Source organism: Nothoprocta perdicaria, unplaced genomic scaffold (genome assembly GCF_003342845.1).
Source record: "Nothoprocta perdicaria isolate Ctin4 unplaced genomic scaffold, notPer1 scaffold_121, whole genome shotgun sequence".
Classification (NCBI taxonomy): domain Eukaryota; kingdom Metazoa; phylum Chordata; class Aves; order Tinamiformes; family Tinamidae; genus Nothoprocta; species Nothoprocta perdicaria.
This window is the reverse complement of record NW_020454328.1, coordinates 1,420,623-1,433,383: the sequence shown is the minus strand read 5'-3', so window position 1 is coordinate 1,433,383 and position 12,761 is coordinate 1,420,623. Positions and strand designations below refer to the sequence as shown.

Here is a 12,761-nt window from a genome sequence, read left to right as displayed (position 1 = left end):
GGGCCCCGCGGCTCCCGCGCCCCGCGGCCGGGGGAGGCAGCGAGGGGGCCGCGCAGGCAGCGCTGCTCAATGCCGCCTTTGTGCTCGGCTGCTGCGGCAGTTGCCACGTCAACCCGGCACCCAGGAGGCGCCGAGGGGGAGGAAGGCAGCGCGGCGAGGGAGGAAGCACAGAACGGGGGTCCCGTTTGCCCGGGCCGGGCGGGGGGACCCGAGCCGCGGCTCTGCAAAGTGCTGCGGATTTGGGGCGGCTGCTGCAGCTTTTCGGCCTCTGCCCACGCATGGGGGGCACGGGAGGCCCTGGGCAGCGGGACGGCGCCGGGCACGGCCGCCTGCTCCCAGTGCCCGGGGAGATGGCAGTCCCCCAGGGCTATGGGATCAACACGGCAGCAGCTCTGCCGGGGACGGAGCGGGGCCCAGACCCCAGAGCCGGGCAGCTTCCCGGGGGCGAGGGGCAGGAACCGCGGCACACCCACAGCAAAAGCCAGGGCCCTTGGGGGCTGCTCTTGCTAACGACCGTGGCTAACGAGTGAGGGCGGCCCGGGGCGCTGCCGAGCCCCCCAGGAACTCGCTTTACCTTCAGGTCCGTGTTGAGAATCCAGACAAACGTGCAGACCCGCGGGTTGCTCGGGCACTTGAGCACGACGAAGCCCCCGGGGCCGTTCTCCCCCCTGCGGAACAAGAGCAGCACGAAGGGCAGCCGGGAAGGCAATTCCCGCAAGTCCCAGCCCAGGTAAGCCCAGCTCCTCGGCGCGCAGAGCCCTGCAAGGCCCAGCCTGGTAGGAATGGGCACAAAGGGGCCGGCAACGCCGCGTGCCCGAGGAAGGCAGCGCGGAGAGCCCCGTCCTCACATCCCCCACAGCCTCCCCGGCACCATCTGAGGCGTCTCGGAGACAAAAGCTCTGCTTCCACACAGCCCAAAGAGAGATCTCCCTTCCCTGTTCAGGAACACACAACTGTTTTTGCTGCCTACATTGGTAAAAAGATWTTCTAGCCCCTGATGTCCCCAGCTCCTCAACAGACTGAGGCAGCTATAACGGCTCYGAGTTAAAACGTCAATTACTTTAACCACATTATTAGGAAAAACAAAGTCAGTGGGAGAAGTGGCACAGCTGAGCCCCAGGCTCTGGAGCAGACAGCAACAAGGAGCCGCTGCTTGATGAGACTGTATCCGTGCTGAGATCCATACCCAGCCGACTGCCCCTTTGGAAGGGGAGAGGCCAAAGACCTGTCAGTGCTTTGGGTGCGAGTCCCTCTTAAACGCTGCTCGTTTCACCCACGGGAGCAACCCTGGATGTCCTCAGCCTTTAAAATCAGTAAGTGACCGGCTTACGAGAAGCAAAAGGCATCCGAGAGGCTCCAAGAAAGACACGGTCAGCTGTTAACTGCCCCTCAGAAACGGCAACTGTCCCTGCTCGGGAATTAGCTGCTACACAAACAGGATGCGGGCCGCGTTGGGTTTGTGCTGTTATTGGTTGGCACCTCYGCTCCCGGGAGCGGAGCTGGGAAACGCCCGGGCGACACCGAGCAGCGCGAGAGGTCCTCGAACAAAGGGGGAAGAACAAGGGAAGCGAGGGTTAGTTCCACAAATAGATCAGCTTCCTCCAAACGGTGCCAGCGAGACAGCAGGGTTTTCACTTAGGTGGCTCTCTGCCCCATGCTTAAGCAAAGCGAGTGTGTCAAATACCAGCTGAAAAACCCAGAATCTACCTCTTTCCTACCTGACGTATTTGGAGAGAGGAGGCTTCAGGCTGTGCGTGGTCGATATCCCTGAGGAAATGTACCTGTCTCTTCTTCGCTCTATGCGGCGCACGTTCACGAAGTCCCTGCGCAAGGAGAGGGCGCGGGGCGCTTTGGGAAGAGCCCGGGCCCTCCACGGAGCGGAGCGGACGCTCCCGACGGTGCCGAGAGGCCGGAGCCGAGCAGAGGGTGGCTCTGCCGTTGGGCATGGGATCCGACCYGTCCCGGGGTGTTCCGAGCTCCCGGAGAAGCCTCCGGAGGTCCCTCCGGGGCTGGAGGTTCCCCGTATCCCATGGGGGCCCTGGGACGTGGGGCCGGCGGYGGCAGCGCGCGGCGGACGCTGCTCCCGTGTTCCGGGAGCGGAGTGAACTGACCTGGGAGAAACRACGCCGCCCGCGGCCCCCGCCGCCACGTCGTACGAGACGATCGTGTTGTCCTCGACCCGCTGCAGGATCTGAAAGGGATTTCCTCAGCACGGAGGGCAAGCGCCTCCCGCGAGGCCGGGGGCATTCGAGGGGCTCGGCGGAGCTCTCGGAGCGCTCCCCGGGGCTGCGCGCGCATGCCGGCCGCGCCAGCGGCACGAGGCGGCCGGGCCGCGCCGAGCGAACGCGGGCTCGGCCGCGGGCCCAGCTCCCTGCCCACCTCGTGGGCTGCTGGACCTGCGCGTCCACGTGGCTGGCTGCCACGGAGCATTCGGAGCGCACGGATGAGCGGCGCAGATTTAACGCCTCAGCGACGCCCATGCAGCTAAGCTCCAGGAGGGCCTGGGCACCACCGACAGCCGGTGTTGGCCCGGCACGCTCCGGCTCTCCGCTCCAAGGAGCTCCTGTGATTAAGCCATCTTTGTCCGGCACGCTCACCTGGCACGCTGCCACCGTTCTGTTCCACAGGATCATCTTCTCCGGCTGCAGAATCACCTCCTGGTAAACCGTTTCGGCAGAGCACTGCAGGAAAGCCTGAGGACAGAGGCAGGGCAGTTAGCTGGGCGCCTGCTCCCCTCTGCCACGCTTGTTTCTGAACGAGGGCAGGACGGATCACAAAGAACAACGGGGCTAACAGAGGCAGCGGCCCTGGCAGAGCCCACGTTGCTTCCTCCGTGCTGCTTTGCCCCGAGCTGGGCTGCCCACGGCTGCGGTGCTCCCGGGGCGCCCAGGACACACGGGGAGGCCGCCGGACCTCTATCAGCTATCCCGGTGCCCGTGCAATCGCTCCGGCGTGCTGCGGAAAAGCTCATTCCTCCACATCCCCGTGGGACGGGGGGGATCTCCGGAGGCACGCGGTCAACGCAGGGAAGAGGGGGCCATCCAGATTTCCCTGTCGCATCCAGAGCGAGGATCTGCCAGCGAGGCAGCATATGCACTGGAACAAAGAAAAGCCACGGCAGCACCAGCGCTTCATTAAAGCGTGGGCTGCAGCCAAGGCGCTCCAGCGAGCGGGCACAGAGCGAGGTGCTGCCGAGCAGCTCCTCTCGGTGCCAGGCGGCAGCAGACGCCCGCTCAGCCCTGSCCTTGCTGGCAATTAGCTGCAATTAGCCTCCTTGGTCAGATTAGTCCTCCGCACGGGGGTTGGAAGCAAGTCTTGCAGTCACCTGCTCCCACTTCTACCAGCACGGGCAGGGGCCCAGTGTGTTTTTGGGGAGGCTCCCTGCCAGCCCAAGGGTTTTCCTGGAGATTCCCTAGAGTGTGAGGGTAGTTCACGTGCCTCAAGCAAAGAGAAGGGGCTCTGCAGAGCGACCTGTCCTGCCCGAGTCAGGAGGGAGCAGAAACCTCAGTGGAATCGTGGCTCCGAGCAGGGCACTCGCCTTCTGCCTGTGCCGCACACATTCAGGCATGGACACAGAAAGGTTCTTACCTTTAAAATAAAGGTCTTGCCATGGAAAGGTATTTCAAAAGTGTAAACAACATCCCCAAACTCCTGTGTAAGAAATGAGAGGGTCACATTTAGGCTGGCAAAAGAGAATTGCTTGTTTCTCCCCAGGGTAAAGCCTGCTGGTCTCCAACCCGTGTCACTCCCAAGGGCCAGCCCCAGCCCTGAGCTCTTCCCCATTCCCCCGCACAAGGCGGCGAGCCCCGACACCGGAGCTGCCCGAGCCCATTTCAGAGGCACGGGCACAAATTTCCATAAACAAAACGCCACCCAGAGAGGCGGCAGCGTGATGAGACAGGGAAAGAATCCATGTCGTGCCAGCCTGCAAACCCATCTCAAGGTCAAACTCTCTTTGAGCGGGCAACCAACACCACCGTAAGGGAGAGGGGACAGTTTGCCAGCACGGCTCTTGCTCCCTACGCCTGAGGAGAGGCTCCCTGGAGGGCTTGGGGATGGACAGATGATAACCTTTCATCATTAGCCCCGTGTTAAACTCTGATTAGTCTATTTAAATCCATCCCCCTTCGGATAAAGAAAACAATCTGCCCAGCTAGTTTGGCATCAAACAATGGATCACTTGACAGGGGAATTTCAAACACCAGATGAGATTGCAGTTTGCAGGGCTCTCACCTCGCTCGTGCTGTGAGCAGAGAACAAGGCTGGCTCTGGGGGGCACACAGGGAGAAAACTCCCCCAAAAAACTCAGGCTGCAAAATGACAGCCAGAGGGTGCGATGCCGGGACGTGTCCCCATTGACACTGTGCCACCCACAAGGTGCCTTTCCTGGGAAAGGGGACGYGCGAGCGGCTTTGTGGGACGCCCCAAATGGGAGGAACAGCCTGTACCGGCTGCTGCTGCTCCCACACGGACCCGAGCGGGCCAAAAAGGCCAGACCTCCGCTGCCCAGCGCAGGGGCAGGAGGGACGGCCCTCTCCTGTCAGACAGGAAGGTAATTAAACGTCTAATTAAATAAGGGGATTTTACATTTAACTGAACTGGAATAGATTCCTAATTCAATCAGGTAATTGTAACGCTTGTTAACTTTTCATGTCGCAAGGAGGTTTCAAAAGCCCCGTCTGTCCTCCCTTTCTTGCTAAGGCGTCCGTGCTCTCCGTGGGCAGCACTGCTGGGGGGGGACACGACACTTGCATTGTTTTTCTCGAACTTCCAGTTCTCCTCCTGGGCTAGGATTTGGTCCACAACTTCCATCGCTTCTTTTCCTTGCCGGATGTATTCTTTCTCCTAGGAGAGAAGGGAGAATTTCACTAGCTGGGTTTTCCAAGGGCTGGCAGAGGGAAAAGGGATCGCTCCCATCACCACGCTGCGGCAATCTCTTAATTCAGGTCACAAAGGCCTCATTTTTGGAGCTTGAAGTCACGCTCCCCGCCCTGGCTTGTGTCCACACACCAGCTGTGTCTACCAGCGCGTCTCCTGGCTCCGCGTGAGGGTTTCCAGCAGCACAAGGGCTGGGAGACGCGCGGAGCCTCTCTCTGTTGAAGCGCCAGAGCTGGAGAGCAGCAGAACCACAGCACAAAGCAGCCGGTGCCCAGGCAGAGCCCCGGGCGGGGAAGGGCTGGCAAAAGCCTTGCTGGGCCTCGGCGAGGCTGCGGGAGATGATTCCCCTTTAGGCTGTGACCACACAGCCAGGAACCATGGAGGGAAGCGGAGGAGAAGGCGGGCAGGAGATGGAGCCAGGATCACGTTTCTGGGGGATGCTGTGGAGGGGCATCCCTGCAGATTAAGGCACCTGCTGTGGCTACCACCAGCCCAGGACACGTGGGGAAGAGCCTAGTGCTGAGGGTCAAGATGGAGCACGCCAGCCAGACTCCCTTAGACCACAGGACGGCGAAGCAAAGGAGAGGGGCCCTGCGCAGATACGACCCCCGAGTGGGGCCGTGGGGCTGCGGGGTGCCCCCCGGGCCGCAGCCCGGCCAGCTCTYTACCTGGGCTGTCAACGCCTTCCTCGCTGCGCCTTCCTCATCCGACTCGTCCGACCCTAGGAGAAACACAGAATCMCAGAACGCTTGAGGTTGGAAGGGACCTCGGAGCTCATCTAGTCCAACCCCCCTGCTCACGCAGGGTCACCCAGAGCACGYGGCACAGGGCTGCAACCAAGAAACACACCATTCCATGCAGATCCCCCTTGCCGGGGAGCTTCCCGCGGGGGACGGAGAGCGCCAGGGCTCTCTGGGAGCTCCCCCAACAGGTCCAGGGGCCGGGCACYCCGAAGGAGGCCCCGGACACGTCAGCTGCAGGGCAGAGGGTGACGCGCGGCGCCCTCCTCCCCAGCTGGGCACGAGCCGGGCGCCAGCTACCCCGGGACAACTGCTCGGGCTGTCGCTTCCCGAGCCCGGAGCTCGTTTTGCAGCGTCACCTCTCAGAGGTCCTGCCAAGGGCCGGGCTAATGAGAGAGAGCTCCAAGAGGAGGTGCCAAGAGGGGTGAGGAGACCCTGCGGGAATGTTGTCGGGGGATCAAGCGTGGCAAAGGGCTCGGCGCGGCTCCCGGAAAGGTTACGGCCGGCCGGGAAGCGACAGCTCGTTACCTGCGAAGGACTCCGGTGGGGAGTAGAACTGCCCGTCCGAGAGGGCTCCCGGGTAGAGCAGGGGGCCCCGCGCGGCCGCAGCCTGCGCTGCCAGGTACCCTGCGAACCCAAACACACGGGGTTAGCACGGGCAGCGTCCCACAGCGCGGGCTCCCGGCGTTCCTCCCCGCCAAATGCACCCCGCTTTAACCACAACCCGGCAGCCACGCTCTCCCACACACAGCTGGCCTCTTCGCACTGCCACCAGCCAGCCCACAAGCTTCTCAGCTCCTCTTGCCTCATCTTTCTCGTCTTTTGTTCGAGACGTTTTATCTGCGTGGAGATCAATGAGCTCTTTTGCCTGTCAAATCCAAAGGCGATTAAGCATCTAATTAAATAAGAGCTTCCCCTGGAAGCAATTTGGAACCTGAGCCTAATCCAATAGAGGCATTAAACGCTTGATCATTTTTCATCTTTAAAGCCTCCTTGCAAGACCCAAACATCCTCTGGTGTTTTCCAGTCAGTCAATGCATTTCTGATCGAGTCTCTCTTGACAAATACTCCTAACATTAYGGGCCATTTCCTGGTCTTCTTTTGTCGGTTAAGACTGCGAGAAAGACCAACTCCCTGGCCTGTACCAAGCGCCMCTGCTTTGGCAAGGGGCAGCTGTGCGAGTCCAGGCTGAGCATCCACCCCCCAGGAGGATCCTCGGAGTCCTCAGGCTCAACCCTCCTTTCAGCCTGCCTGCAATAACCTGAAACTGTAAAACTGCACCCACCGTGACCCGCTCTGAGCACCTGGAATGTGTTTTTCACTAAAGCACACCTTTCTTCAAGGCCTCCAACCCAAATCCAGAGACAGATCCCAAGAAGTGGAGAGGCCAGCGGTCCTGCTGGCATTTGTGCCAGCACTTGGAAAGTCTCTTTGACGCAGAGGTGAGCTCTATTTCCAATATGTCTGGCTTCAGTATTCAGACTTTGGGGAATTTGGCAYGCTTTTCTCCACTATTATCCACAGATACCTATCAAGGTATCTATCAGAAAGCCCAGGCCTGGTAGTTTAATCTGCCAACTCCTACCAGGAAGSAGCAAAGTACTCACATCGTTCCTCTTCGGCTTCCTGAGTTAGGACTTTAAAATCCAGGAACCAGGTCTCCAGCCAAGCAATGACAAAGGAGACGATAGGAAGTAAATAGCCGAAAGCCCCTTTGGTCAGAAGCTGAGTGGAAGAGAGAATAAAAACACAGGTGGCTTAGGCGAAATGGAAAAGAGCAGCATCAAATAATCACAAAGCGATCCCCCGGGAGTACAAGGAAACCAACCTCTGAGAGGATGACCTTCACAATCAGGAAAGCACTGGATACCAATGTAGTCACCTGAAAAACACAATTACGAAGGTCAGACCCCTACAAACTCTAGGCGGAGAGGGAAAACTGAGACGAGAAAAGGAGAAAATGGGCTTCTTACCGCTATGACCCACCAGTGGCGCAGTCTCAGGATGGCGTAGGCCAGCAGCAGCACAGAAAATCGGAAGAAAGCCAAGACCTTCAAAAACAAASAGCCTTTGCTGGGCCGTGGGACACGCAAGACCCCCGTTTCCTCGGGCCAGGCCAGCCGCGGGGCCGCAGGAAGATCCCYGCTCCAGGGACCAACCTCCTCGCCCTGCTCCCGGCTTGGGGCTCTCTCCTCCCCTGTGGCACTCTGTGATACTCACAAATATGTCGAAGAAAGACGTCTTAAACTCATAGTYGATGATTTCGTTCTTCAGGTTCTTCTGAATGCCGTCCTTGGTCTGAAGGGGAGACAGGAAACGAGAAAAGGCTCTGGAGTGCAGCGATAAGGATCTAGCGGGAGGACAAAGGCGAGCAAGCAGCGTCCACGGGCTGCTGCCGGGTCGGGCTACGCACGAGGCTCGTGGGTGCCCGGGGCGAGCGCCACGCGGGCTCGCGGCGAGCACGGGGCCGCGGGAGGACAGCGCAGTGCCTGGCACCCACTGCTAATCACAGGAATCAGGAAGCCAGAGCTGGGCACCCAACTCACAGAATCCCAGGATGTTCCAGGTTGGAAGGGACCTCTCGAGATCATCCAGTCCAACCTTCCTGCTCTGGCAGGGACACCCAGAGCACAGGGCGGGTTTGGAGACCTCCAGAGAAGGAGACTCCACAGGCTCCCTGGGCAGCCTGTCCAGGGCTCTGTGACCCTCACAGTGCACAAGTTCCTCCTCACCTGGACATGGAAAGTCCATTTGAGATCCCTCCGTGGAGGCGACCTCGCACCGGCCACCGGCTCCTCTGGCCTGGCACGGCCGCTGCCGTCGTGTCGGGGCAGGACGGTTGGACCAGGAGATCTCGAGAGGGCCCTTCCAACCCTAACTGTTCTGTGATTCCTCGTGGGAATCCTTTCCTCATCTCCTGCTGTGCCCATCACTTTGGCGTGTGACTGGAGTTACACGGGTGGAAACGCAGAGCAAACAAAAGCCGAGGGAAACGGCTCCTTCAGCAGCTTCAGAAACGCAGCCGCTGAGGGAGGTTCCTCCGGAGYTGGAGGTTCCGAACATCTCTCCCGCGGGGCTCACTCCCAAACGYGGAATTGAAGCTGCAATCGCGCCCCACACAGAGCGCTGAGGGAAACGGAGAGGGGAGGCCGAGCAGCGGGGTAAAAGCACCAGGGATTGCAGACAGGAGCACGCAGAGCCTGCGAGGAGGCAGAGGAGCGCGGAGCCGGCTCGTCTCACCCCCGAGCAACGCGGGGTCCCTTTGACCCCATAAATCCTGTTCCCGGGAGCTTGGAACCGCTCTTTACGAGCGAGCGGATGGCTCAGGTAACTGGAACAAATGTTTCACCTTTAGGCTATTGGTTTGAACACAGCCCAGCTGGCCTGGAAGCTGCTCCACGCTGACAGCTGTTTGATGATGTGTGAGAAACAAGTTGGTGGATCTCAGGCCAGTTCTTGGCAGCCTGGTGTCCTGGCACCCTCTGCTCACACCGCCCAAGGACAGCAGAGGCAGCGGGAAGTGGTCCCTCTAGGTCAGGGCTGCGGCTTCATACTCAGGGATAGGGGGGCAATGCAGGTCTGCACTAYTGCAGTGTCTGCTCTGGGGCTACAGGACTCGAGCCAGCTTTGAGGAGCTGCCACCAAAAACGCCCTTCCCATCACTACTAGATCTCTGCTGCGAGATGTTTCCCGAGGAATGAGCACAACCAAAGCTTGGGATTACAGTTACTGGGCTGCATTTCAGTTTAAATGAACGTCATTACCTGGAAAAAGCAAGAACTGTCTGAGGCATCTCTATCTCTGAGAGGAGCAAGCTCGCAGCATTACGGTTTGCAGGCAGCAGGCATTTAACGAGGGCTGATTTGCTCAGCTTATCTTGCAGCAAAGGGAATCATTTGATAAAAAAAGCATTAGTCACGACATATACTTGTCGCTCTTCATAACTAGGCAAATAAGCTGTCCTAATAGCTTTAAATATGCAGCATCTCCGCTCAGGGCCCAAATATCACCACTTAGTCACTCACTAATGGTTACCTGCAAGCCCCACGCTCAGAATTGCCCGAGCTATTGCCGCGTTATTTCCCTAGGGCTGCAAATTTTGATTTGCAGGCAGGGCCCCTGGCAGAGAACAAGGGAGACAAGAGCGTGAGGCCGGGGTCCAAGCCAGGCGCGTGCAATTCCGACAGCATTGCTGGAATGCTGGCCCGGAGCTGCTTTTTCCTAGCTGCGAGGGGGGCAGGGGTCTCTCCAGGCTCTGGGCACCACGTTGCTGTTTGCAGCGGGCCGGGCAAGCGACCTGCTGGCCAGGACAATCTGTTAAGTGCAGACACTGCAGGAGATAAACAGGACAGAGATAAGAGTGGCTGGAGCTCTGATAAACAGAGGCCAGCCAGGGAGGGCCGCACGCAGCCGCGGACGGGGCTATCTGCTCATCTCGCCCTTCCGCTCGGCGTTCTCCCTGGAAGGACACGCAGTACCTGCAGCCTCAAACCTGCCACCGACGCAGGCGAAACCAGTCAGGACCAGTTCGGGGGGAAAAAAAAAAGAAAATATACAGAAAATGAACAGTAAGGTCAACGTGACAGGAAAGGAGCGAATAAACTGGATGTCCCTGTCACTGCGGGGGTCGCACGCAGCGAACACAGCACCCGGCCGTGGGGCGCCCTTCGCTCGGCCGAGCTGCATCCCGGGTTTCCAGAAGCTGGGAGGAGCACCAGGGTGTTGGGATTAAAGCTCCAAGGGCTTTTTGGTGGGTGGGTGGGTGGGGGAAGGCCTATCTGCACATCCCACCTCACTCTGCCCACGCCTGGGGAGCGAGAACATCCAGCAAGGATCCGTGGAGATCTCCATCCGTGGAGAGCCAAGATTGGGACCCCTCAAACAGGGCAACTAATGCAGATGGACTTGAATTTCGGAAGCGTGGTGCTACGAGGGGAAATACCCCATGCATTTGCTTCCCCCAACTTACATTGAGCTCGATTATCCACAGCAGGGAGATGAAGAGCAGATCAAAGGTGACGAAGAGGCAGAAGGTCCTCCTCACGTCCGAGATGGCCTTCCTCTTCTCCGGGGAGAGGTAGCAATAGGGAGAGAGGCCTTGGCTCTGGGAGAAGGACGTGCTGATGGAGGCGATGGCCGGGAGGCTCCGCTCCAGCTGCTGCTGCAGGTCTGTCGGCTTGCTCATCCTCGGCCCAAGCGCCTCGGGGCCCACGTCAAGCGGGGCGGCATGGGCGAGCCGCGCAGCGCGTCACCTGCGAGGAGACACCACGGGCACCCTCAGGAGCCGCGGGGCCGGAGCCCCAGGCACACGAGTGCCAGCGGGAAGCGCCCGCGCGGCCCCTTCTCCTCCTCTCCCGTTGAGGGCAGCCGGTCGGAACGGCTGACAGCGACTCGCGGCTTGCCGGAGCGCCCCGCGGGTGCAGGGAAGGGAAACGCGAAGCCGACGCGTTTGGAAACCCGTTTCCAAGCCATCTCGCCAGCCCCTGTGTTGGGATTTTCAGCCGGCGCGCGAGGAAGGAGGAGGCCGGAATGGGCCCGGAGCTGCGGGATCCCGGCCGAGCCCCACGTCCCACAGCAAAGGCACCACTAGGGACCTTTGGGATTCTTTCCCAAACGCTCATGCTCAGGGACACAGGGCTTGCAAGGAGCTGCATCAACCCCTGCTCCCTCCAGGACGGGGGAGGATTCCCGGGATTGCGYTTGTCTACGGCAAATCCCTCCTGGAAAAGCCCCGGGACCCAGGGGAAGGGGGAGCGGAGTGGCTGGAGACGCAGCCGGAGCAATTCCAGCAGGGAGCAACCGCCGGGCGCGGCTGGAGCCGCCCCCAAATCCCGGCCCCGCGCGGGGCGTCCCCGGGAGCGGCGCCTCCGGACGGCGGCTCCGGCGGCTGCGGCACTTGGGATGAGGAGCGCGGGGCCGCCTCGGAGCCAGGCACGTTCCCAACATCGGCGCGCGGAACAAGGCAGCGGCTGGAGCCCCCGCCCCGGGCGCTCGCCGCTCCGACACCCTTTTGCTCCCTGCAACTCCAGAGCGCTTCCAAACCACCCGGCACGGCTCCCACGGATCCAGCTTTCCGCACGAGGCCGGCGGGAGACAGCGTGTCCATAGCTGTGTGCCCGGCAGGAGCGGGGYCGGGGGTGTCCCCGCCAGCGCGGGCGCAGGGGACGGAGCGGGGCCGGGTGCAGGTCCTTCCACAGGGACCTGCGGAGCTTCCCCGGGCGCAGGGAATGAGTGGCTGCCGCGGGGAGCCGGCGCCGAGCAGGAGCCCCCGGCGCGGGGCCGCCCGGGACACGGGCCGGCTCCGGGAGCCGCTGGGGGCGCGGGACGGGCGGGCGGAATGCCCTGCGGGATGGGGGCTCCGGGGAGGCAGCGGCGGCTCCGCGCGCCGGGCAGAGCCGTGGAGCCAGCACCGGGATGCGGCGGCTTCGGCAGCGCCCGCGGCTCCGGCAGCGCCTGCGGCCCCGCGGCCCTTTGCAAGGGGAGCAGAGGCCGGACGGGGGCTCCGGTCACGGGCAGCGGGCAGCGAGGGGACGTGGGGACGTGGGGCGAGGGCGGCCGCGAGGGGCCGTGTCCCGCCGGCTCCGTATTCCAAGGGCTCCGTGTCCCGCCGGCTCCGTGTCCATGTCCGGACAGGCTCCGTATCCCGCTGGCTCCGGTTCCGTGTCCCATGGGCTCCGTGTTCCACAGGCTCCGTGTCCGGACAGGCTCCATGTCCCGCCGGCTCCATGTCCCGACAGGCTCCGTGTCCCGACAGGCTCCGTGTCCCGACAGGCTCCGTGTCCCATGGGCTCCATGTCCCGCCGGCTCCGTGTCCCGACAGGCTCCGTGTCCCGACAGGCTCCGTGTCCCGCGGGCTCCGTGTCCATGTCCCGCCGGCTCCGTATTCCATGGGCTCCGTGTCCCCCCAGCTCCATGTCCCGACAGGCTCCGTGTCCCGACAGGCTCCGTGTCCTGCCGGCTCCGTGTCCCGCCGGCTCCGTGTCCCGCCGGCTCCGTGTCCATGTCCCGCCGGCTCCGTATTCCATGGGCTCCGTGTCCCCCCAGCTCCATGTCCCGACAGGCTCCGTGTCCCGCGGGCTCCGTGTCCCGCCGGCTCCGTGTCCTGCCGGCTCCGTGTCCCGCCGGGCCTGCGTTCCCTCGGCG

General features: G+C 61.7%; 2 protein-coding genes across 2 annotated transcripts in view; both read right to left on the bottom strand.

Annotated features, from left to right (window-relative positions):
* Window positions 1-367: 367 nt before the first annotated feature.
* STARD3 (StAR related lipid transfer domain containing 3) lies at window positions 368-10,859 on the bottom strand. Its single transcript, XM_026054406.1, has 13 exons — window positions 10,588-10,859; window positions 7,839-7,916; window positions 7,592-7,669; window positions 7,447-7,500; window positions 7,226-7,343; window positions 6,147-6,245; window positions 5,547-5,599; window positions 4,753-4,845; window positions 3,589-3,651; window positions 2,598-2,693; window positions 2,112-2,191; window positions 1,719-1,823; window positions 368-668 (listed from the first exon to the last, which is right to left on the bottom strand). The coding sequence occupies exons 1-13, from the start codon at window positions 10,801-10,803 to the stop codon at window positions 368-370; spliced, it is 1,434 nt and encodes a 477-aa protein (XP_025910191.1). The 5' UTR covers window positions 10,804-10,859.
* A 36-nt stretch (window positions 10,860-10,895) lies between these two features.
* Window positions 10,896-12,761, bottom strand: part of PPP1R1B (protein phosphatase 1 regulatory inhibitor subunit 1B) — a 6,592-nt gene continuing 4,726 nt past the window's right edge. Inside the window, exon 8 of the mRNA XM_026054405.1 lies at window positions 10,896-11,101. Within this exon, the coding sequence (XP_025910190.1) occupies window positions 10,896-11,101 (206 nt within the window). The remainder of the gene's footprint in view (window positions 11,102-12,761) is intronic.